At 32.7% G+C, this 17,208-nt stretch overlaps 1 protein-coding gene across 8 annotated transcripts in view; it reads left to right on the forward strand.

Moving 5' to 3' along the window:
- Positions 1–17,208, forward strand: part of LOC136805057 (kalirin-like) — an 88,041-nt gene that overhangs the window by 4,603 nt on the left and 66,230 nt on the right. For 5 of the 8 annotated variants that reach the window (XM_067061602.1, XM_067061600.1, XM_067061596.1 and 2 more), the window contains exons 2-7: positions 2,278–2,349; positions 2,722–2,836; positions 3,114–3,213; positions 3,415–3,510; positions 3,782–3,895; positions 16,361–16,460. In XM_067061602.1, the coding sequence (XP_066917703.1) occupies positions 3,803–3,895; positions 16,361–16,460 (193 nt within the window). In that variant the 5' untranslated portion in view covers positions 2,278–2,349; positions 2,722–2,836; positions 3,114–3,213; positions 3,415–3,510; positions 3,782–3,802. Of the gene's footprint in view, positions 1–2,277; positions 2,350–2,721; positions 2,837–3,113; positions 3,214–3,414; positions 3,511–3,781; positions 3,896–10,186; positions 10,627–15,296; positions 15,592–16,360; positions 16,461–17,208 lie in introns of those variants that run through there. The other 3 variants (XM_067061601.1, XM_067061604.1, XM_067061603.1) reach the window with 2 other exon arrangements.

A 17,208-nucleotide genomic window follows, 5' to 3' on the forward strand; every position in this document is an offset into this window, starting at 1 on the left:
AAAGGATTTCTTCTGTCAAGAGTCTTGTAAACATTCCAACAACTTCCATCGAAATTATCTGTCACAGCTAAGTCTACCATTTTTAGCGCGATCCGAGAACGCTCGCAGAACGCCCGCAGAACGCCCGCAGAACGCCCGCGAGCTTCCGCGTGAGTGAAAACTTTAATCTGTCAATCATCTTCTCAAGCGAAAAGTATGCGATGCGATTCTAGTTTTCAAGCTTGGCTTGCACTATAAATGAGATCAATGGCAAAAAGTTTTTGGCAAGTTCCTGCACATGGCCACAATTAAAAAAATCGTAACGGCACTAATAAAGAAATTACGTTTTTGTCTTGTTTGCTGTTTTTTTGCCTAGAAGATATAGCAAACATGATAAGTATAAGCAGACTGTGCCTAAATTGGCTGTAAAACATTTCTGCATATGTAGAATTTTCTCAAACTTTTAACAATGATAGAACAAACTTGTTTATCAAAATTAACCAACACATTTTTTATGTATCTCCTTCTTCATCTTCAATAAAACACTTGAAATCTACTGAAGTTAAAGCACAATTGAATCTCAAATGAATGCAATAGACCTTTTCGCTTTCAGTCTTGAAATTAGTTCCCTTTTTTAAAGGTAGTCTTTGTGTAAACTTACATATTGTTTTCGCATATTTTCCAACCAAAACCAACCACAACTCTTTCTTTCCTGTATTTTTGCATATAAATTAAGATGCCAGATGAAAAAGTGAAAACGTCTCAAATATCAATCAAATCTGAAATTGCGGTAATATTCGATTGAGATTCGATCGCGTTAGACATTTGAATTTCAATCCCTCGATTGTGTTTGACAGTGGGTTCTCTTGATTGAGACTGTCTAACAACAGTCATGCATATAGGACATATTGTTTTGCAACAAGAAGGATGAGAGTTAGCTGAATCAAATCCCTATCACATAAAGATGGAAGCTTAAAATAAAATAAAAGAGTATATATTGCTACCGTGCAGCAGCCAGATCGCAATGGGCTGACAAGTCGAAGTAGGGGAAAACCCCATGTCCAGGAATTTTCCAAAAACCAACTTTTTCAGATTCTACATAAGAATTCCTATACATTTGGCTCCAATTGGGGTAGTTTTTCTAATTCTTTGTCCATTTTTCTCTTTATTGAGCTCATCAAAAGAATTAAAAAAAGCATTTTTCAACTCTACTATAATATGGCCATAGTTACTCAAATTTGGAATCAAAAGTCGTTTTTTTACTTAAAAATTGCAAATCTAAACTCTTTTTAAGACTATTCTATGCAAAAGAAGTTTTTGCTGAAAAAATTGGTAAAATTGAATAAATTTTTTCAAAATGTGCAGCTTTACACTATTCTTTAAGAGTAAAATTTTGACAGAAATCTCAATTATCTCCATTTGTCTAAATGGAATCAGTTTAAACCATATATGTATTCCTGAAAGTAAACATTGTTAGGTATTCAGAAATGTCAAAGCTAGCTTTGATCCATTTATAGGCAAATCAGAAAAAAGTTATTGCAAGGTTTCAAAATCAAAGACCTAAAATTCACTAAACTTGAAACACTTGAAACTACCCTGAACTACCCAACACAATTTCACATGGAAAAATGCATCTTTTGGCACGTCTTTGAGCCTGAAAATGCTCTCTTTGATATTTTTTGAGTGAATTTTTTTGTCATTTTCACAACTTTCAGTCATTTCGCCTTAACAACCATCTGTTTTTAAGGTTCAAACTTTTTCCATACATAAAAGACCATACCTTTTACCTTCAGGAAACGCAAAATTTCCAAAATTCCAATTTTGTCAATTTGATCTGCATCATTTAAACAGATTTAAGCAAAATATTCACTTTCAAAATAATCAGTTAAAGGCTCTTCTTTTTCATCCAATCAGAAAATAAAAAATCAGATGGCTTGTCTTTATGCCAGTCTGAAAAGGAGGATTTTCATACGCCGGAGGGGGTTTTGGGCACAGCCAAAGTGTACGCCAAAAGAAAATTTTCAAGGGACATTTTGAATAGTTATTTATAGCCATCTTATTACTTTGTTTGATGAAATTAGAACAAATAATTGAGTACCTGATGCCAACTTGTTTCAATTATTAGAACAATAGCCACGCCAACATTGGCGTTTTCTTAAACTCCACGCCAGTACGCCAAGTGAAATTCAAAGTCTACGCAAGCCGGAAATATCTGGCGTACATGTCATTATTTCCAGACTGGTCTTTTGCTATCATTAGATTAAAACATTATATTTTTTAATGTATTCCTCTTTTTAGGTGAGCTGCGGTTGGATTTTTTGCGTGCAGCTGATGTGAAAGATGGACTCGAATGTCTTTCACAGTTCACAGGTATCCATTGTTTGCTTCTTTTCAAAATCTTTAAAGAAAATTACAGATTTTATGTTATGGCATGAAAATATTAAAAATCAAACAAAAACTTTTGGTTCTAATCAGTTCTAATATGATTTTAACTATACCATTTATTTTGAGAAAGTTTAGCCACCCTTGCAAACTAGTCTTTTTTAACCTTTTCTGACTTATATCTCTGTAATAGAGAAGTTTTTGGAGCTTGTGTCTTTGAAAGTTGTCATAACAGTGCAAAACTCTTGGACTGAAAGGGTTAATAAAAATCAGTAGATTATGAACACTAGGAATTATTAACACAATATTATGGGACAGAATATTTAGCTAATGTTAAATTCATGCTTAACTTTGTTTTAGGTGGAAGAGACCGTAAAGGATATTTATTTTTGACAATATTGAATGATGCAACAGATGACGACGTCAAATTGATTGATTTGAAAAAAGTTGTTTTGTACCTAACAACACATCGCAGGTTTTTAATTTACACTAAACATTTTCTTTAATTTTAACCCTTTTCTTAGCCCTTGTTGGTAGGATTTACATGAATTATAATTTAAATCAATCATGGATGCTACTTTGGACCCATAAAGACTTTTGCAATGTCCAAAAATTGTGAAATTTACAACACTTCTTTTTGCGAAATTGAGGAAAGAATATTTTCTAATAATCTTGTTATATAATATTCTCATAGAAGAATTCTGCCAATGTTGGAGGATTTCCAGAATTTAACGAAACACCTTTTTTTTCAGTATAAGCAATGCAGACAAAGAGAATGGGTTCAGCTTTTTGGTTTCTTTGAAGCCAACATCACCTTTTGGTTCAGTCAAACCTTTGAGCAAAGTTCTACAGGTATTTTCTCAATACATACAGAATGATTGACCTCTTCAATTCATGTATTAAATTATGCGAATATGTGTAAGATTGGTAACATTTTGGCAGACATAATTAAATTTACTCGTCAATAACCTTTTAATTTTTGGAGCCACTTGTACAAAATGCATGTGAGTTTCTTTTTTGAGAATTCTAAAGTAAATTTTTGTCTCATTTTAGGAGCATTTTCCATTCAATGTTGCTCATATTTACGTCATAAAGCCACCAGGCTACAGGGAAAGATTATTGTCTAGCTCTTCCAAAAGCAAGTTTGACGTAAGTATAATTTGACTTGCATGGTTTCAAGTTTTCTTCCGTCTAGCTTATTTTATTGCACACTATGTTTTAAGGTGGATTAAGGATCTTCAGCTGGGGGATGATATTGGAGATATTTTTAAAATTTTGTTCCAAAAGTAAAAACAGTAAAATATTGTCCATGATAGAAAATATCTTTAGAAGGGGCTTTTATATACCCAATAATACTTCAATTTTGAGTATAGGCACAAAATATCTATTATTATTATTACTATTATTCAATTTTTGCCAGGTAAACCTTCTAACAAAGGAAATGCTGAATAAATACATTGCACCAGAGGAACTAACATCAAAGTTTGGAGGGACCAAGGAATATAACCACTCAGCATGGTTCACTATGAGATTGGTATGAGCTTTTTTTTAAGTTTTATGTTCTCTTATGGTTTGAAATCTTGGAATTCATTTCCTTTTTTTACAAGTCGAAACAAAATAAAATCTCTTCAAAAGTTCAGCAAAGTATGATAACGATTCTATGGTGTTTTGCAACTAAATGTTTCAGAATTGCAACTCGTTGAAACGAATTTTATTTTATACTATAAGTAAAAAGTGGTCGACTATCCAAACGATAAACACATTGAAACTAAACTTAAGTTTTGAACGGCTTTACAATTAAATGGGTAATTTAATTGGTATACTATAACCTAATTAATTAATCCTTAATACATGGATTTATCTTTTAATTTCCCTGCTAAAGAGTTAAATCATTTTTCCCAAGCTTTTAATGAAAAGACTGTGAAATTTAAAGAGAAGCAATAGATTTCTAATTTGAGTTGTTTACTTCGAGATTAATTGATTCTTTCACTCGAATTAGTACCTTAGCAACTGACAAGTGGAATCATTTTTGGTAATTCTGACTGTCTGATCTCTTTGTCTGGCTGTTTGTTTTAGTTAATTGAAATCTTTCTGCCATGTATTTTGGAAAGTAGATATCTTAGGTTTTTGACTACGATTTACCTTTTTGCACTATTATATACACATGCAGGATTATTGAAATTCGTTTCGATTGATCCAAAGTTTTGTTGAAGTCATTATCCAATGATGTTTGGTGTGATGTGTTTTGAGTGATTGCGGTGTGGACTTTTCTTGGTTCTTATATGATTGTTTTTCTTAATCAAAAGGAATGGTTTGGTCATACATTTTATGTTGAGGGACTGGTCAAATCTAAGTGGTTGTTTGTTTACTCTTCTTTTCGAATGCCAAGATATGCATTTACTATTCCTACCTGTGCTGTATTGTTCATTTATGAGAAGGCTGAAGCTGTTGAAGATTTCGTTCAACACTTTGCACTTACCCCTTCTCAACCAGCCTTTATAACCAGTAGGTTAAATTCTTTATTAAGAAGTAGATAAGGAAGAAAGGTGTTTTAAAGACCTTAAAGTATTTCCTCTTCTCTCTCACTCACTACTTTGTAACGATAAACTATCAAAGCCCACGTGAAATGGAATTTCTAGTGACGTCATTGGTAACGAATATTTTGTTGTACTTGTTTGCTGATGTTTACAAATGCAAATAAAAATGTCCATTCAGATTTTTAAGGACGTTCTAAGTCATGATTACTAAATTCAACAGAAGCAAAATTGATACTCTTGGTATTATGTATATGAAGTTATGGATAAACTCGTATTTAATATATATTACTTAAGTATGAAATTTTAGTCTAACTGTCTCTTTAAAGTCAGTCATAAGATTTTAAACACCTTTAGGTGTCACATTTTAACGACAAAAAGGTTTGGCATCTCGAAATACAGCCTATGAAAATCTAAAATGTAGATATTTCAAGGTCAAAGATATGTAGCTCTACACGACATGTTTTGTGAAATGCATGATGATCACTCCATTTTGTAGATTTAATCAAGGAGAAAGTTTTAAATTCACTCTGTGCATGAATTTTCCCCTAAAGCAAGCATAAATATCGAGAAGTTTGGAAAAAACGTTTCGAATTCATATCCCGAGTCGGAACCCGCCGATCAGGAACAGATTCTCGCCATAACTTTTAGTTTGTTGTTTAAGGAAAGTCGAAGTTTACTTCCCGCTTATCTGTCTATGTTGAAAACCGGGGAAAAGTATATTTTGCACGTCCGTGTGGTATGACCATGGCGCCTTCTTGACTATGTTTTAATAATGGACTGACTTGATTCTGAAATTTTACTGCAAGTAAAAGCTATATTTTTGCTGATCCTACTTAAACCGACGGTGGTTTAAAACTATAAACATTCACCTTTTTCACAGCACGAAGGAAACCATAAATTTGTCCGCTTGTTATGCAAACGTTAGATTTTATATATCTTTATACATAGAAAAGTAGAGCTTATTATACAGGAATATTTAGATTTGTAGTTCCTATAAAAAACTGTAAAATTTCAAGTGTCCTCTCCAATTCACGGATATCCTATAGCATACGCTATTAATCGATTTGTAGATGACCTTGTATATAATAACCAAGGAACTTGGTAAAGAATCTACTTGTAATGCTCTGTATAGATTGCAATGACGAGCGATCATTGTTATTTCGTATATTTTTGCTTTTAACATTAATTGACTCACTTCAGTGCAGAAATTAATGACATTAAAGGATTTTGAGTGTCATCATATTTTAATTACCTGGTTTTGAATGTAAAAGGATTGTTTTGAGATGGATGTGTTATCGTTATAGGGAAAAGCGTTGATGTTAGGATAATGATCACTTTATCTGGAGCGTTTTTAAATACTTTACTTTTAGTTGTACAAACTTTCGCGAGCAGAAATTTTCGTGTGGTCGAAAAAGCGCGAAATTTAAGGCAATTTAAGGAAGATGAAATATATTTTTAGCGAGTAAAAACTTTCGCAAATCATGGAAGAATAATTTATTTGAAAGTGCTTCTTATTTCTGCATATTTCTTGAATTCAGCAAAAACATTAACGAAGGTAGTATATATGGTTTTGTCATAGCAACTATTGGATTTTTATTTTGTGCTTATAGAACCCTCTCTTTCGTCATCATATACATTTTGTGTTGTTTTTTTGCTATTGAACAGACAGTTATGTAAACAGAGAGAGGTTACGTTTGTTTTCTCAACCAGATCATAATAATATGATTGACCTGTTCTCCCCTTAATGTCTACATGTCATCTCATTTTATACTTACCTTTTTATAATAAACTATAACCTGTACAACGACTTTTACAAGAACTTTACATTCATAGGAGTTTGAAATTTCTCTTAGTTACACGTTGAGTAGAAGTACTTACTCGCCACCTGTATTGGGCCCTTACTATTGAATTTCCAGTGCGAAGCTTCTCTGAAAAACCACGTTTCTCTCCATCGCTTACTTTATGATATACTTGATATACTAGAATTCTATAAGAGTTAAAACTATGTAAAAGTTCTCCACAACTTTTGAACTTTTGTATTGGTCAATGTTCTTATAAAATGATAATTCGTCACGACGACTGACTGACTGACAACCTTTTTACTCCTCCACCACAAAAAGGATCCATTTTAAAACGACTTGTCAATCTGAAAATCTTATATGATGACGTCATCACATTCATGTCAATCTCGTAAACTAAAAGGAATCTCTAATCGTTATTAATACCATCAACATTAGAAAAAAGGATTGTTGGACTTTGTAGTTGTTTTTCTCTCTAGAAAATACTGCCAGGTTTCTTTGAATCCTCTTGCTGACTGTTAGTGTAATGGGACGTTTTTTTCGGTCTTGTATTGCCATGATGGATAGCTAGGTTTAACCCCTTCGAGATCTACTTCTGCTTATCTTATACGATATCATTACACCCTGCTTATTATATTTTCAATTATGGTATAGTGTTGTGTCTTTTGGTTTTCATGTTATGGATTACAAGATCTTACACTGGATTACATGTGCAAAATCGTATATGTTTTATTACAACAAATAATCTTATTTTATCTGTAATACGGTTTTATATTTTGATGCAGGCTATTTGTATTCAATAATGATATCCTACTCACACCACAAAGTTATGGATTACTGCATCTTACATGGAATTATTCGAGTATTATCTCATACCGCTACGATAGCAATTATTTATATTATGTTTATTTTACATCTTTTTTTGCCCGAAGCTTACTTACTGGAAGCTTGTATTATAATGTTAACCCTTTGTGCGCGCTGTTTTTTTGAAAAAAGTTGAAATTTTTCTAATTTTTTTTTTGAAACTCAAAACTTCAAAGAACCATAAAAGCTTGTAGCTTTTGATTTAGAAGATGGTTTTGGTACCATTAAAAAGCTAATTGTATACTCTTTCTAAAAGCATTTAGTTTATGCCCCTTTAAATCAGGAGCTATAGCCTCAAGTCTGAGACTCAGTATTTTGGCTTTGACAGACAACACTATATCATGAGACCATTGTTTTAATCGATTCTTTTACCGTATTGGATCCAGTCAAAGAAACAAAAACAAATTTCGATGCACAAAAAATAATTTGGTCAATACCTTGTAATCTTCTCAAACGACCGTCTTGGCTAGCTTAGTAATACTTCGTTTCATGTATTCCTAATACTTCTATGTTGTTGGATGTTATGGATTACTAGACTTAGCACTTGATTTGCTATATTTACGTTCTTCTTATCAAAGATACACACGGTTTTGTAGTAAGCTTCAATCAGTCGCAATGTGCTCTTCTCATGGTTGTTTTTGCTTGCAAAATTATATTCGATTTATGGTCTTAAAAATTTTGAAAACGAAAAAGTCATCTTCCTTTTCCATGAAAGAGGTCATCGTCGAAGGACTCGGGACCAGTTCCAAGTTGTTTTTATGGATTCTGATTGGTCGTTAGCACAGGTCTCTCTCAGTACAGGACTCTCTCTGTATTTATTGGTATTTCTAATATTTTAGTGTACGAGGTCATGTCAACAACTTTTTATAACAGTGACATAACCTACATGTGACACAGGTCGTGAGAAATAAGGAGGCTTAAAGATGTTTTAGCTGAAGAGAAGAATCATGCCGCTTTCCCCTCTCCTTTTAACAATTTCATCTAGTGGTTATGTGGAAGAACATATTTTTGGGTTTTGCTTTTAGAATGGGCTCTTCCAGAAAAAAATCGTACATGGGGGGGTGGAGGATATTTTGTCCAGGGGGTAGCAAAAAATCATCAAAATTTGCCTTGTCCGGGGGGTAAATTTGCTCTGTCCGGGGTAATTTGGGGTGTCCGGGGGGTCAGCAGATGCTTGTCCGGGGGTAAAACCTATTGTCCGGGGGGCCAAAAGTCAACCTGTTCGGGGGGTAAATCACTAAAAATCGTTATATCCTCCACCCCCATGTGCAATTTTTTTTCTGGAAGAGCCCAATGAAAGGCTCTCGTCATAGCATTTTCAGACCTGAAATGTAAATTGATTTTTCTTCCTGGTATTTAGGGTGTTCCGTATTTACGCTTATAATGTTGTCGTCGTTTCAATGTAAACGAAATTCATTTTTATGTGTAGCCTGTATCAAATCCTATGATGATTGGTTAAAAAGGTAAACGGTTGCAAAATCGTAGGGAATCAGGACAGGGCTTCCTCTTATTGATCCAAAGATTCAGCGTCTAGTATTTCGTTATGTATGTGAAATTCAACCAGTCTCTAGATGATCCGTGATTTGTTGTGACTATCTATGTGCCTATGTGATATGGGAAGTTTGGTACAGGCTAACTTATGTGTTCATCATAATAATTTTGCTTTCTTGATTCATTCACATTAGAGTGTTAATCTCCGTCAAGTTTACTATTTAGATGTCATTTGATTGTCGGCCAGTCTGAGATGAACAAACGTTTAGCTTATGAGTGAGTATTGTTGTGTGAAGAGGCTTTGTACTTCTTAGGGAAAGAATGTGTGTCCGTGAGTGGTATGTTGAAATTTCAAGGTCGAAGTTAGGCTTGGGAAAGTTTTGTTGATGCCGTTACTACCTTGAATGAATTTGGTGATTGGACATTTCTAATTGCTTTTTCATTGTGACCTACTTTCATAAGAGGTTTTTTTTCAGAAGCTTGTTACTACTTTTTTGGCAAAACTTACAGGAAACTTTCTTTTCCGCTTGTGCTGTTTCACGGACCGGTGTCGATATGATATTTTGTATTTGGTTCATTGCACTTGATATACATTGGAATCTCTTTGACTCAAACCTCTGTTAATAACGCGAATGTCTCCTTAACTCGAACAACTTTTATGGTCCCTTCAGTTAACAATATCTTTTATAGACCTTACTCCATAACTCGAAATTTCTTTAACCCGAACAAATTTGTGTTCCCCGTGCGTTTTCGAGTTATGGAGACTCCACTGTATATGTTTTTGGGGTGTACATGAAGTGTTTTGCATGGCCTCGTGTTTCTCATATTTAAGTTAACTGACGCACTGAACGTTGTCATACCGTGAAGTAATGCCTGCTTATAATTTGTTTTGATTTAGAGTTTCCCCCTTTTCGGTTTGTTGATGACAACTATGAAAATGCCGTTTAAAGGAACTGTACTAATCATTATTGCGGTTTATGAAAGTTTTTCTTTTTTGACAGCAATAAAAATATATTGCTTTTTTTTCTGCTCTTTTTTTGTCAATTCCGTCAATTCGTCTAGGCAAGCTTGGTTAACTTCTCATAATTGTCTTGCTTTGTTTTGCATTATGTGGTGTTGTATGGGCTGTGATTTCTAGTGCTAGGATTGAAAAAGATGTTAGTCAAAATCGTTGGTTATAGTTGGTAAAAACAAAAACATATTGGTAAAATGTTGAAGATTTTGTCTTATTTTTTCTAAGACCGTGGCTAGAGTAAAGTCTTGTTTCTTTAGAAATCATTATGACCTTAAACTTCTTTCTGCTCCAGTGTAAATAATTGAAATTGAAACAGCAGCAAATCTTAGTTTAAATAAATGTCTTGGTTTAATGTTTTGAAAATAATGGAAAACTTATTTGGTAAATTTTGGAGATTATGAGCTTGTTTTATTTTATTGGTGATCTATTGAACGATTGAAATATGGCTTGTGAACTAGTGGATGCAGGTGGAAGTGATCGGTTGTTGGTTTGCCAGCAAACACCACCACACCTCAATGTTGGAGAGTTTGTGGAAACCTTTTCTACGCAAGCAAAACTGGTAAGTGATCTCCTGAAATTCATGAATGTATAGCAAAAGTCTATTTTTTATAACATGCATGCTGATGCGAAAATTGTTGAACGAAATGAATATATATGCATTAACAATGGAATGGCACTCGAACAAATTTGCTAGTCCCTTCAGTTAACAATCCCTTATAAACAAGTCTTAATAACTCGAATTTTTCATAATTCGAACAAAAATTTTTTTTCCCTGTGTGAGACTCCATTGTATTTTAATTTCAAGTTTTGTTGACCTAAAATTTCAAATTTGTTTGGGTTTGAAGTATAGGCTTAAGTAAGTGTAAACTATATCAGTCCATTATCAAACTAAGGCAGACAACAACCTCCGATAGCCCTTTTCCAGCTTTCATTTTCTCATTTTTATTCTCCTCTTCTTTTCCAACTTTCTTATTGATGAATCATACAATTTGGAAGAAGGCTTCTTCACCATAAAAAGTTGTTTCGCTGTATGTGTTTGTAACAGCTCTCTTTTTTTGCTAATCATCTCTCGTTTTACTTTCCTATGGCGAATTGGGGGAGGAGAAGGCCATTGAGGAGGCGGTTCTCTAAAATCATCCATAAGCCTTCTTTCTCGTTTCTTTTCTCTTGCAAATTTATAAACTTGAAACTGTGAGCTCTCAAAATTGTTTTTCAAACGAAGTACACAAAAAAAGATCATTCCAAAACTTTTAACTGGCCATAGTTTACATTTTCAGCCAATTCGTCTCTTACGTGACGTGAGTAAGTCTTATGTGTAATTCTTATACATCCCTGAATGAGTTCCTTGATAATATTCACCGAGAACCTGTGGTAACATTTTAACCGACATTTGTCCACCCTTAATCTTTTTCATTTTCCATTTCTTCATCTTTCTGGAGTATTTTTCCAGGTTTTCTCAAATCCAAGTTTATTATGATGAAATTGTTCTGTTCTTCCTTCTTCTTCGTTTTCATCTTCCTTTTGTTGTTTAGCCTTCTCATTCCTTTTCAGAATAACACAAATTATAAGAACATCCATAAGAACATAAGAACATCTCATAAATTCCTCAAGATGTAACCAGTATAGACTGAAAACCCCTAATGATGAAATTTAGTCTTTTGAATTTTTCGGAAGGATGCTTTTAGGAGGAAGTTTGATTTTGAAACATTCATTTAAGAACTTTGATGTCTAGATACATTTAAATGTTCTTATAAGAAAGTTCTGGTCTTATCCGACTCAAAGAAACAAGCAGAACATTAATATTTCATGTTCTTACAGTTCTGTTACAGATGGGTTTTTCTTAGTTTTTTTTATCTTCTTATTTTTATTGTTTGCCTTATTATTTTTCTCCTCTCTCTTTCGCTCACTAATTCTAGCCTAAAAAAATTTATTTTTTCTGGTGAACATGCTATAATGTTATGATGATGTGATTTTTTCAAAACTGCTTCGTTTATGAGCATAATGTTTTTATGTAATATGGACTCAATCAGAGCATTCGAATATATTTAGGAATTAGAAGGAGCTAGCTGTTGATATTGTAAAATTTTAAGTCGGAGGACCATAATTTGGATCATATTTTGAAGGTTGTGACAGATTTTGCTTAATTATGTCAGGAATTGAAATAAGTTTTATTGGTATTATTCAGTATTCCTTAGACAGGTGAAGGATAGGAATAAGTTTCTATTTTAGTTGTGTCTTATTTCGATCTCTTTTCCTATGGTGATTAAATGATAGCCTTTATCTTCCTGGTAGTAGGCGCAGAGAGGTTACCAGAGCCAAATAAATATCAGAAATCATTTCATTAACGTGCTAAAAAAATACAGTTGATGTCTTTTTCTCCTGGTTAACTCAAATCCAGATCTCTTTTGACATAAGGGTCGATAGCTGTTTTTCATGAATTTTGATGTTCCTCTATATCATCATATGCAATCATCAATCTGTCATTTTTATCAAAGTTTGTAGTTTTTTCTTAGGAAATTTGAAAAAGGATCTATGGATAATAATGATGATGTCATCAAAGAACAAGCTGGTCTCGATTTTTTTTTGGATTTTTATAAGAACACGATCTTTAAAATATATGCAGATAGTCGAGAAAAGTCTTTGGAAATTTTCAAGAACTGAAGACAATTTGTATTATTTGTATGTCATTTTTGCTCTCAATTTGATGCCATTGTTTTCCTGTAATTTCTTCCTGAAGTTTCATCAAGTCATTTTGATATTTTCTTGGAAAATCTTTTTTCCTTTCATCTTCTTTGTATTCTAACAAGGCTTTTAGTCATCATTCCAGACTCTCCAGACTTATTCTAAAAGTTTCGAAATGGATGATTAGTCATTTCAAGTGGAAATCTTGCTAGAATAATTTCTTTTTTCTTTATTTTTCCTCTTCATCAATACTATTTACCTGTTCATTTTTTAAAGGTTGATTGACCATCAAATATTTCTTTGATAAACAAAAAACGTTTGTTGTTTTTCTTGGCCTTGATAAAGCCTCCTTTTTTAAAGAAAGAAAAGAAGAATTTTGATTTATTTATCAAAGCAATCCCCTTCTTTTCTTATAATTCTTTCTCTGTAAAATCAGATTAAAGTTTTGAGGGACTGATTATTTAATAGATAGAATTCATTTCATGGTTTTCTTCATCCTTCTTATTCTTATCTTAAAAGCACGCAGAAACTAACTACCATCTTGAAATTAATTGTATTTTAGCCTTTATGTTATTATTAGCCTCAGATATCCTCAGATTTTCTTCTTTTTACTGCTCTATGTCTCATGTCTTTTAATTTTCTTTCCCTCGAGTATGTATAATGGTACTATAGGCTCGGCCCATTACAATAACTTTTAGTTACCGTAAATTTTTTGCTGTTTCTACTGTATCACCTTTTACTACCAAAAGTCTAATGTCCCTCTATTGGGTCGGGGGGGGGGGGGTATTATAAACAAAGCTTTAAGGAGACATTATATTGAAAAACAAAATGGGACGAAAAATAAGAATTTCGATCCATCTCAATTTAAAGTGTAAGAAATTGAGAAAGTGAGAAGTGGAAAATTGTAGAACACTCCAAAGTTGAAAGAAAACTGAAGAAAAACAGTGAATAAAAGTGAAGGAGGAATGAAAAGTCGAAAGGACAATAACCATCTGCAGTTTCTTCTATTTTCTTCATGTTTTTCATGTTTTCTTAACTAAAAAGCTTTACTCAGAAAGTCTTATATAAGTATTTGTCCCTGTATGTACAGTTTGTATCCAAGTGTAGTATCAACAATGGAGTGCTTGTGATACCATTTAAGGAACGTTCGAGAAAAATTTTATTAGGCTCTCCACCGCTGAGATTCTGTGAATGTTCATTTCTTGTTAATTTTTCGCTGTGAGATTCTTCTTTTTGGTGAGATAAGTTATAGTTTCACAGTTTAAGGGGAAAGTTTTTCTTAATCAAAAATAGTCCAGTTTGTCTGTTGATGTTATATACATTATAATGAGAAGAAAGAGTTATGTGTGTAATAATTAATCGTGATGAAAAACTAAATATTAAGAACAAAAATTTTGAAATGGGAAAAGAATATCATTTGGGAACCAAAAATGATATTATTGCTATATTAAATTCTTTTTGGGCTAGAAAACATACTTCAAGGGCTTAAAATCAAAGCCTCAAAACTTTTCGGAGCTGTCTTTGGTAGAAGTGGTCTCAAAAACTTTTTTTTGTGTTTGTAATATATTTTTTTTCTTTCTCTCAAGTTTCATTTTCATTTCAAATTAAAGTGTGATACGTATTACGGTGCAAATATCTTAGGGAAACTTGGGTCCAGTGAAAAATATCGAAAATCACGTATTTGTTTTATATATAGTCTAGACGAAAGTGAAATTTCCCTTCTTCTTACTCTCTCATTTTTCGACAATAAATTTTACTTTATTCAGAGATATGGGAGAAATTATCAGGGTTTTGCCAAAGAAATAGTTGGAATTATATTTTGGAGTTAGTTCTAAAGATTGCTTGCACATAAAGCTTATATGAAAATTATTTGAAGTGCTTCACTGTTATATTTTTCACTTTTAGTTCTGAGTAATGAATACACAGTCTTTTTTGTTATTAAATCGAATTGAAAAGTTTGAAATTTTCTCCTCATTTCTTGGTTGAAAAATTCTTGGAATTCTTACGCAGCTAAATACGTGTCAGAAATTTCTAAAGATAATAATCTATTGATAAGATGCTTAACATCAATTTATAATTTTGTCATTTTCTTGGCAATTTTTAGTATCACGCAGTCTAGAACCCAGTCTTGAAAATACAATGCTTGTTTCCGATTTGGCTTTCTTGAAAGCTACTTTGGCTGAAGACAAGTTTAAGCTTATTAACTTGCTATTGATTTCTCTTTGAGTTTTCCAAATCATGGATTAACATGATGCTTAACATCTAATTGTCAATTCCCTACACGTTTTTTTATAAGAACAAACTATATAAGAACATAAGGCATCGATGGCCAAAATGTTAAAGAACAAGTTTTAAGACTTTGGAGACTCTAAAACACCAAATTTCTTTGGAATATGGTAAAAGATACTCACAAAATGAGGAAAATAAGAACATGTTAAGAACATCCAAAGGCTTCAAAATTTTTGGATGTTCTTATAAACAAAAACTTGTATGTCATTTTTCGTCAATGTTGTAACATTTTATCGTCCTCTCCATTGACGTGTGTCTAGATAAAAAAGAAATTACCAATAAAATTGAGAAATTATTTTTGAAGGAATTAAAGTGACAGAATTTGAACCATCCTTTAACATTGCTTTTCTTGGATACATTCATTTTGGTTATCATTTTCAACGTTTCTAATGAAGAGATTTTTGATGGTTTAATATTTTCTACATGGTTAATGGTAATGGAGTGATGTCTTTCTTTCGAAGATCAGAAAATGGTTAATCAACACACCTCACAGCAGAAATCTGTCAATGAAGACAGACTCAGTCTTGATGGCATCGATCAAATCATTTTCAAAGTATTTTAAACTCTCAATATAATGTTCTGTTTATAAACAATTGTAGCAGCATTCAAAATCCTTCCGTCTTAGAGAATTTAAAAAAATACATTTTTCGTCTCAAAATTCAATAAAATATTGAGCATTTTGGCTAATCTGTTGTTTTTATTTTAATCTCATTTCCTTCTGAACTAAAAAAAATTTGCTTTTTCCCCTAAAAAGGCATAATAATTAAAACCATTAAAAAAGAAATTAGTAAATTTAATTTTCCAGTCTGATTTCCAAAATGTTCAGAATAATACCTATAAAGGGCTTGCTAAAGTTTGGAAGGTTTCACTGGTTTTACTGCAAAAATTAACCTCAATAACCTACAACTATATTATAAACAGTGCTTAAAAATTTGACCTGAACATTTGGACTCTATGAAAAATTCAAACAATTTGATGATCATGGCTTATCTTAACCCCTTTAATAACGAGTGATGTCCACTTCCATAATAACCCTTCTCTTTTGAAGTGACTCATCTATCATTAAGCACAGCCTAAATCTGATTTAGTTGATACAACTTACAAACTAAAGTATTTATTCATCTAATTCTCGTTAAAAATAACTTTGCTGAACTTTTGTTGTTAACTCTTCAGCTGCCCTTGTAATGTAGCTAAACAGCCTCTATCTAACTAAATTCACAGCCCAAAGGATTCTCCTTTAACCAAAATTTTTCGAACGATTTGAACTGACGATTTTCACACGAAAGGATTATTGCTAATTTTATCTGTATTTTTTGTTTCAGGCCTTCGAAAAGTTTCTTTTCGAGTCGATGGCGCTCTCATCGAAGCTTGACGACATCAAACGAAGTCTATTACAAGATGATTTCGCTGTCACCGTTGAAGGTAAACCCATAAAGAATCCTCGATTCTTGTGCTATTTACATTTTGTTTTTGTCTGTTATATTCATGGCCCATTACTTGGTTTGGTAGCATATGATTGAGCACTGGTTTAGACGGGCCAATTTTCGCCCTGCCTATCTATTGTGAATTAAAGTGGGCAAAAAGTATTGGCTGTCCAAAGTCATCGTAATGACTTCTTTCAATCTTTCCCAAGCTAAGATTTTAACTGCCAACTTTCTGCCAAATGTCTGCCTATACGTTTTATTTTTTATTAGAACCCAGTTTATAAGAACATTGAGGCTGAAATTCGTCGAAAAATTAAGAACATCGTAAGAACATGCCAAGCCTCAGTTTGGAAAAAAATGACAAGAAACTACACTTTTTTCCTCTTTTCAAGCAGTTTTAACGGAACATAGGGATGGATTTTCTAAAATCGAGAGTCGAATGTTGTCAAAATTTTACCTATTTTAAGTGCTCATATTTTGCAATCGACAATACGATTTAGAGTAGTCTGAAAAATGAAGAACGCAATTAAGAACATTTTAGGCTGAAAACTGCTAAAAAAATAAGCACATCCAGGCTCAGCCGAATTTTAGGTGTTCTAATAAAAAAAAACGTGTACTCTAACAATTAGAATAGGTAGGAAAGAAGGTCGACCTTATAAGCTAAGTTGCATTATGTTTTTTCAATGCCTTGGTGATGAATAATTGATCAATTTACGTCTCACGACGATCATCATTATCTTATTATG

Source organism: Clytia hemisphaerica, unplaced genomic scaffold, assembly GCF_902728285.1.
Source record: "Clytia hemisphaerica strain Z4C2 unplaced genomic scaffold, Clytia hemisphaerica genome assembly, whole genome shotgun sequence".
Lineage (NCBI taxonomy): Eukaryota > Metazoa > Cnidaria > Hydrozoa > Leptothecata > Clytiidae > Clytia > Clytia hemisphaerica.